The sequence below is a fragment of the Primulina eburnea genome, chromosome 7 (assembly GCF_022965805.1).
Source record: "Primulina eburnea isolate SZY01 chromosome 7, ASM2296580v1, whole genome shotgun sequence".
Classification (NCBI taxonomy): Eukaryota; Viridiplantae; Streptophyta; class Magnoliopsida; order Lamiales; family Gesneriaceae; genus Primulina; species Primulina eburnea.
In genome coordinates, this window is record NC_133107.1 from 25487991 (window position 1) to 25497164 (window position 9174).

The following is a 9174-nucleotide window of genomic DNA, read 5'->3' on the forward strand; positions in this document are numbered from 1 at the left end:
TTAGGAAGAATGATACGAACATTGAAATGGAGTATCATATATCAATAAGAAAGTTGGTGACAAATATAAAACTATTGGAGAAATCGATCAAGAAACAAAGAAGAAGAAAGTCAGATCGCTTTGCTTTCTTGATTCTCCACAAAATCGGTTGTCTAGGTCTCTTGTTTGTCTTCCTTCTTTCTAACTTATGTGACCCGAATTGATTGCATGGCATGTAATGTTGAAGGAGGTAGTGGAAGGTTAGAGTTGTTGTGGGTCGAGGGGAAATAGACGAGAAAAAAATTGGGAGAATTGAGAATAGAGAAGGGGTGAGAGAGAGGGAAAAAAATGGAAACAATAAAATATATGAAGGAAAATGAATGAAAAATCGAGGGAATTTAAAAAAACTGAACACAAACTACAAGTTTGTGGATGGGGATTTTCTACCAATTTTCTCTTTACAAATAAAATCAAATCTAATTTTTTTTAGTAATTTGTTTAAAAAAATCAAATTTACATTTTTTTAATATACATAACATGTGAAATAATTACAACAAATTTACTTCTCAGTAATGCATGACCATACACCATGATTATTCAACACATTCCATACAAAAATTAACATGAACCTCTCTTCCGAGCGCAAGAATGTATAAAACCCCTCCCAATTAATGTACAATTTTCAACATCACCACTCTCAAACCAAACATACCGCACATCGTGCTCACAACAACATCGTTCAAACCCTTAAATTATTTTCCTTCAACTGATCCATGCAATCATTTTCCGCCTCGTTTCTTTTCTTCTAGCATGGCAGCCTCATTCAACATGTCGGCTGCATCCTTGTGCATGTCGAGCTTGGCAAGTGCCACTGCCTGCATGTAGAATGCTGTCGACCAATCTGGGTTGATGCATTGCGCTTGCATTGCATCTCGAAGGGCAGCATCAGGCTGATCGCACATTAGATAACAAAGGCTTCGTCGTGCATGAACAGTGGGGGATATCATGGTCCCAACATCTATAAACTGGACATACGTTTAAGATTTCAGTACCAGTTCTACTAGGCTAAAATAGTTCAATACTGTAGGTTCTACATGTTGAACACAGTAACAGAGCTGAAAAATCTTATACTAATATCACACTAATTATCAAGAAAAAGTTGAAACACAGGGACAATGTCCCCGCTGACTTCCCTGTACCTCAACCAATGATCTAAGATGCTCCTTGAATCTTTTTTCCATGAGTTAAAAAGGAATCACCATATGCACAAACAAATTAAAGGCCCGATGCTCCTTGAATCTTTTTTCCATGAGTTAAAAAGGAATCACCATAGCTTATATGCACAAACAAATTAAAGGCCCGATTTGCATAACCAGCAAGATCTTAGATAAATTTCAGGTGGATATTTTTTTGTGTGAGTGAGAGAGGCAAGAAGCTGTTTGGTTGACAAAAAAATTGATAGACTTGAACGACGTTCAAGGAACTAGGTGATTTGAAGATATCCGTCAACTTGAATATAATAAAATGATGAGACAACAAAATCAGGCACTTCAAAAACATATAGATGCGAACAGTAGATGAATAGTTATTGCTTGTGTGAAAAGTACCTGAGAATAACAATCAATGGCGGTTTTGAAATCTTTGTCCCGAAAGGCGAGGTCTCCTCTTTTCCTTGCATCCAACATATCTCTCATTTGTTGAGTCCACTCTTGGAAAGAAAGCTAAATGGTAATCACTATATTTTAGCACAGATATATTATCAAAGATTTACTAAAACATCTTTTGCATGAACATTTTACCTCATTGGTTCCTTCATCATCTTTGTAGTGTTGTGTCACCAAAAACTGATGGATAGCCGTAAGATCCATGCGGGAACAGGCATCACCAATTGGAGAGAGAGGGTGTGGTGGAGTAGATGGTGCTTCTTCACCCTTTGGAATGCCCAGCATAATATAAGATGGAACCTAGAAATAGGAATAATTTTTATTATTTTCACGAATGAAGTACCATAAGATCAATGTTTTACCATAAGTGCATTTAATTATATAACAATATTAATATCACCACTGAAGAAGCCCATTAGTGAGTGAGAAACGTACCATAAAATTTTGACATTTACTACATTAATATAAATCATAAACTAAAGATTTCCCAATATAATAAAAACCAAATAAAAACCCAACTATGCCACTACAAAGTATCATATCAACTAGGTTACCTTGCCACTGCCAATGACATGCCTACGAAAGATATAAAAAGATCAAATGAAATGAGAAGAAAAGATGTGTTATGTAGCATGATAGCAGCCTGCAAGAATCTAAATCATTTACATGGAAGTGATTCACACATTGCAGAACATGAAAATTCTAAAAAGTACTATATAGCTGTTCGGTCCAGCTAATAAAATCATCAGAATAATGCACTGTAATACGCGTCTGCTCAATGCAGATACCAAAAAGAACAATACCACCTAGACTTGACATTATATAGCCAAGATAAAAACAATCAAATTCTAAAATTGCCAGATTATGCTTCAGAATACACGAAGATGATATTATCAACAATATAATGGATTTGTTGGTTAAAGTAAATGTGCCCTAATAAAGCCATTAATGTTTGAATCATTAAAAGTAAGAAAGAGAATAGAACTTGCATCAGGTTTATTTTGCAATGCAGAGAGGGTTGAAACAAGATCTTCGGTCTTTGGTCGCTCCCTTGGTTCATACTGCAAACATAGTGAAGCAAGATCAAAGACCACAGTAGCCTCTTCGGCTGAGAAATTCCCCTCCAAATGAGAATCCATCAAAAGAAGAATATTTTTCCCCCGTATCATATCCAAAGCCTGCATGCAAAAAACGAATGTTATGTACGTGGAGTTTTTTTGAACAAATTTAAAGCAACCATTACAAAACCAACAAATAATTGGCAATGGCCTTAAAGGTGCTTCAGATATATGGCATCAGGGATAAAAAAATCGTCAATGGAACATTAAGTTTCTTGAATAGGAATAGAAGCTAAAAAGGAAAAAGGAAGAGAAAGCTCACGCCATCATGCTGACCTTAATTGTATCTACACACTGAAAAGAAACTAAATACCAAACGTGACTTGTATAAGTGAAATAGTATGGGTGGCAACCGAAAACTGGAAAACAGAAACAAGATGAAATAGGTCCAATAAAGCAGTCATTTTTTTTAGTATTTACAGTCTTGCATATAACTAATATAGTATTTTCTCATACTCAGGAAACCCGATTCAGCAAAGTTATCCAGTACCATGTAGATCTTTTTAATGTCCTCTTAATATTTCAGTATTTTTTAAATTTGTATATTTTATTAACAAAAACAATTGAATTATGTTTTTAAAAATTTCTAGTTTTTTGGCATTTTTGTAACTTTCCGGATTTTAAAAAATATATATCCAGGCTACTGGCCAGGCAAAAATTGGGTATGGAGCAATATCTTGTTGCTTTCACCCTGAGTAAATAGTGTGTAAGTCGAAACATGACAATCAGATTAACTCCTTAAATTTTATTCGGGAAGAATTCAAGTGAAAATTAAACAGCCATTTTCCTGCTCGGAACCCAAGTTAATCTCAGTTGAAAATTCATGACTTGTTCGAAGGACATGTCTTACACCATTAAGGATACTTAAGGCATCTTGCCCTGAAATCCATTCAACCAAAGACAAAATGCGAGTCTCTCTCCAGATACCAAAGAGCTATTTTGACTACTTCCTTCTGTACTGAGAGCTCCTAAAGCTATTTTACTGACATGAATCGAGATTTTCTGAAATGGTCCCGTGTTAGATTTTGTGATGGGGGATAAATCTTTGAGGCTCGTTAGAGAGAAACTCACGATCTCGTAATAATATTATTTTTTGAAAATCAAAAGCTACTGTTTTGTTTCATATATTCTCATATTTATACAGAGTTTATTCCTATCCTTTTCTTTAGCTAATTGTGGCAAGGATCCACATTTATTTCTCAATCATTCTAATCTTTTTATTTAAAGGAAAACTGACTAAAATTAGGAGCAACACTAGCATCCATCTACTCCTTCGATTAAGCATTATTCTTGATTTTTCCATGAGTATATCTCTTGTGCACAATTTCCTTTGCTGTGTAACCTTTCTTTTCGGGTTGCTTCTCAACTGCTGACTGTGCTTGGTTTGGGCTGACTAGGCCATGACATTACTCCCCCCTTGGAGATCATGGTTGTCCTCAACCATGAGGAAATGGTCCTGCTTCATCATAGTTTTAGCATCTTTCCAAGAAGGCACTTGGATCATTTCAAGCTGTTGGGAGTATTTCAAGAATAAAGCTTACTTAGATGACATTGGTTCTTAAATTCCTTCAGCTTTAACTAGGGTTGATCCCGTTCCCACTTGAGGAAAAGGGTTCAACATTGCCCTCAAGGTGGCAAAAGGCCAACCCTTCCTCGCCTTCCCTGGTGGTGCCAAAAAAATTTAACATTAACTAATCCATCTAACAGATCTGATTATCTATCGCACCGGGGAAAATCTAGCTTCGAATTTTGAGGTACATAGGATAGGCCATCCTCGCTGTCTTCCTGACCTTTGAAATGATGGTCAGTGGTGCCCTGTTCACTGCTACCATCTTTGCCCTGAATCCTGATCTTGTTCTTCTGAACGAATCGTTGACAGACATATGGAGATCTCCTCCAATTGATCAACAAGAGCTTGTCGTCATTTATCGGCGGTTGTCGTGTCCCTCTTGATACATTTTCATAAAGACTTTGAATTGATGTTGAAAAACGTGGAATTCTCCCATGACTACCAGCTCTAGTACCAATTTGTTATGGTCCTAGGTTTCAGATTTTCTGATGGGGGCAATTCTTCGAGGCTCGTTAGATAAAACCTCAAGATCTCCTGGTAATACTTATTATTATTATTATTATTATTATTTTGAGAATAAAAAACCGCTGTTTTATTCCATATATTCTCATATTTATATAGAGGTCATTCACATCCTTTCATTCAGCTAATTCTAGAAAGGAGCCTCCATTATTTCTTAATTGTTCTACTCTTTCTATTGAAAGAAAAACTGACTAATAAGTAGTAGCAACAATAGCATCCATCTATTCTTTAGATTCAGAATTATTAATGAAATTTCTATGAGTATATCTCTTGTACACGATTTAGATTTTGCTGTGTCATCTTCCGTTTCGGTTTGCTTCTCAACTACTCATTGTGTTTGGTTTCAGGCTGACCAGGACAGTAACATTTTCCTTGTGTTAAGAAAGGAAAATTTCATACCACCCTTAAGGCAATACCCTAAACATGCATCCAATGGTGGAGATTCATCCTCACATGTGGGGTCCACGTGAGATCTCGTTAACCGTTACGAAAGTAAGCAAAGACATAATTTAGCATATTTGATCATAACCACGTGGAGAACATATTTTCAAAATCTTCTATTTCTGATAACGGTAATAAGCAGAGATCAACTGCCTAAAAATGTCTGATGAGTTAATGCCGCAGGTAAATGATAGTTTCGTAGCATTAAAGCTGATTTAAAGAGCAGCAAGCCAGATTGAGAGAGGTTATAAAAGTAATATTTAGCATTGCCCACAAAACTTACATGACTTGGAGGGATATGCTTTCCACTAAGAAGATCTAAAAGGACTGTTCCAAAGCTGAACACAACACTTTCTGGAGTTACCCTACCTACAAGAGATTACAAACTCAAGCTAAATCTAAAAAGCAACCTGAAGTTCAAGAAATAGACACATGAACAAAACACAGGATCTACCATTTCTTAAATACTCCGGAGGTGTATATGCAAGGTTCGTGCTATAACTTTTACCATCCCTGCTATTTTTCATCAATCCAAAACAGGAAAGACGCGGATCACCATTCTGTGGAAAAAAAACATTTCAGCACTTGCAATACAAAAACCTAGACAAAATAGCATCGAAAGGGGAAAAAGAGCATGGTGCAAGGCACATTATCCCTATCACCCTATTTAGTGGGTAACAAAAGCGCTGATTAAAGAAAAAAGACAAATTAACCTCATCAAAGAGAACTCTATAGGCATTCAAGTCATGGTAGAGTGGGCGACCTTCGTTGCTGCAATAATTCAAGGCTTCAGCTATGTACAAAGCAACTCTGAGACGCATCGCCCACTCAGGGGTTTGATTCTCCCCTGCAAAAAGCATAAAGAATAAAATAGGAAGGTCATGATGGATGTTATGGACAAAACTTTACAAAAAATATACACCCGTGATTTAATATTAGCAAACAATTTAGATGCCGGTGTTGGTACAAAGAAACAGACTCCCTCCCCTAATGGAATGCTGGAACACAGATTTATGAGGCGTGAGTGTTGGGTCTTCATGGATAGATTAGTCAAAAATTAAACCAAAAAAAAAAAAAAGGAAAGGAATGACCAAAGAAATGCACTTCATACATAAAAATAGCATGTTGGATAATCTTTCCAATTCAACTATTTTATGACCCCCAGAACTTGAGCAAACGTCAAATCTTAATCAAATCCTTCAAAATTTTTTGAAGTAGAAAATGACAACCACAGCTACAGCTCAAAGCCTAGGAAAAGAAAGAATATCAAAACCGTCCGAAAGTGCCACGAACATACAGTGAAACAAATGCTTAACAAGAGTCTCATTAGGCATAAATTCAGCTACAAGCAGCCTCTCATCTCCATCACAACAGTATCCAATCAGATTCGCCAGCCTCTTGTGCTTCAGCTTCGCCACTTCCTTTGCTTCCTCCTTTCAAACACAAACAGTTTAACATGTTCAATAATTCTAAACCGATAAGCCAACTGAATCCCCACTAAAAACAAGGAAAGATGATATTTAAGTAACATTTTGGGGGTATCACTATACATACAGCAAACTGTTTATGATCTGGCCACGCCAACTTTGTAAATTTCTTCACAGCAATCCACCGTTGGTTCTGCAAACGGCCTTTATACACGACATTAGGCGCCTTCTCTCCGCTCTCCGATACAATATTTTCGGAGCTGAAGTTGTTGGTAGCCGACTTCAGCTCCGGCAATGAGAACTCCGCAAACCCAGTTGACCCCCCACCTTTAACAGACGAAGAGCGACGGTGGCCGTGATGCTGCTGCAGCCACTGACCCTTCGCCGCTCCGCGCAGCGGATTCTCCTTCGATTCGCAGCAGCCCATTACTCAGCTCCAACACGAAATTCTTACGCACTAATACCAAATATTTGTGATGAGTTGATTAATTTTGACCCAGAAGCATTGTTATATATCTATCTCCACTCCAATTACATGTGAAATGATAATTCTTGTTGTAAAATACAGCGAAAAATTTATGGCTGGACTCGATGTAGTACGTGCGCGCGGGTTATGGGGAAGAGGGCGAGCATGTGGCAGGGATGTCAATGTGTCCGAGTTTTACTCCGACTCTCAATGGACTCGCATACATGGGGTGGGTTTAGGCATATTAAATGGGTCATGGACTGGGTATTAGGTCCAATTTTTCAGACCCATCCAGATATGAGGTGGGTCATGGGTCTTATAATACCCGCCACATACCCGCCCCATATATATGTGGATATAAATATTCTAAGGTTTTAGTTTTATTAATTTTCATTTTTTTAGTAGCTCACCTCAACCATAACGATCTTAGTTATTCCTATGTCAACTGTTGTATTTGAATTTGCTTTTAGCAATAGTGGAAGAATAGTTGGTCCTCATCTTAGTAGATTAAATATTGTCTAGTCGCTGATTTTATATTGATTTGTATAAATTAAGTTATGACTTATTTTTGGAGATGTCAAGAATTTTTTGGAGAGCTAGTAACTCTTTTTTATATAATTCTTTATGTCGTGAAAATACTTTGTTTGTTATTATTATGTGTGGTCGAAGACATGAATTAATTTTCCACAATGTTGTATTTAGAGGCTTGTCTGTTTCATAATTCAGTCATGTGAGAAGAAAGATTACTTTTTTATTTTAAAAAAATTCGGGTCTCATGGGTCTCACGGGTCTACCCGGCCCCATTTCGTATTCGATGTGGGATGGGTCCGAAGAATATTTAACCGGGGTGGAGCGGGTAATGGGTCAAAGTTTTTTTCATGAGGAGGATCTTGGGTTTAACCAAACCCGCCTCATACCCGCCCCATTGACATCTCTAGTTTGTGAGATTGGGAATTAATTTGTTGACAAATGAACTAGTTCAATAGCTTCCAGCGATCTAATTTGTGTTTTCTCATGTAAAAATCATATTTATTTTAATAATATTTTATTTTTTATTTAATTGTGATATTTATTTTATTTGTATATTTGCATATGTAAAGGTTTTGAATATACAATAGGTATCATGATGTCTGCATTACAATTTAAAATCATGAACCTTATTAAGAAGTGTGTCATATATTATAAACATATTCTAAGTCAAATTAGCTGTCTAAAATAAGAATAAATGTCGTTTGAGCTTGAGACTAGCATTTGTGATGTAAACAACATTTTCATTAGTAAGGGTATGAATATGTCGTTTGTAATGCCCTAGATTATAAATTGAACAATGAGATTATGAAGTGTGGCATGAGACATGGACCACACCCGCGCCTAGAGAAGGAGTGCACCCGCGGTCATTAAATGTAAATTTGTGAAGGTGAGGCCGAGGGGACACCGCACCCGCGGTGCTAGAAGGACCGCACCCGCGGTCGGTGTCCAGTAGGGTAGGAAATTTTATTCGAAGCAAGACCGCACCCGCGGTCAAGGAGGGACCGCACCCGCGGTCGTTGAATTTTGGAAAATGAAAGTGCTGCCGAAGCATGAGCGCACCCGCGGTGAAGAGTGACCGCACCCACGGTGCTGCATGCGAGAAATCCACCTTTGTTACTTGTTGTGACACATGGCATATATATATATATATATATATATATATATATATATTGGACTGATTCAGTCTTTCTTACTTTCAGAACTCAGAACCGAGAGTATCTTTAACAATTCCTCAAGTTCTTCCAAATTTATAATTGTGATTGTGTGAGATTTATAAATCGAAACTTGAATCTAAACCTAGATTTGTGCTCCTCTCAACCAAGGCTACAAGAAGATGTAAGTTTGGTTAAGTTTCAGCATGATTTAGATTTCATATGTTGGAAGAATTATGATATGATGATTATATAGTGTTCTTGACATATTGAGCATAGCGTATGCGCAACCAGATCGAAGAACA

The 9174-nt window shown here is 37.1% G+C and overlaps 1 protein-coding gene across 1 annotated transcript; it reads right to left on the reverse strand.

The window, feature by feature from the left end:
* Nucleotides 1-519: 519 nt before the first annotated feature.
* LOC140837329 (serine/threonine-protein kinase BSK1-like) lies at nucleotides 520-7366 on the reverse strand. The gene is made up of 9 exons (XM_073203456.1): nucleotides 6849-7366; nucleotides 6592-6727; nucleotides 6008-6141; nucleotides 5749-5854; nucleotides 5578-5663; nucleotides 2633-2821; nucleotides 1779-1943; nucleotides 1587-1700; nucleotides 520-1004 (listed from the first exon to the last, which is right to left on the reverse strand). Exons 1-9 carry the CDS (start codon nucleotides 7146-7148, stop codon nucleotides 759-761), a joined length of 1476 nt encoding a protein of 491 aa, XP_073059557.1. The 5' UTR covers nucleotides 7149-7366; the 3' UTR covers nucleotides 520-758.
* Between the last annotated feature and the right edge of the window lie 1808 nt (nucleotides 7367-9174).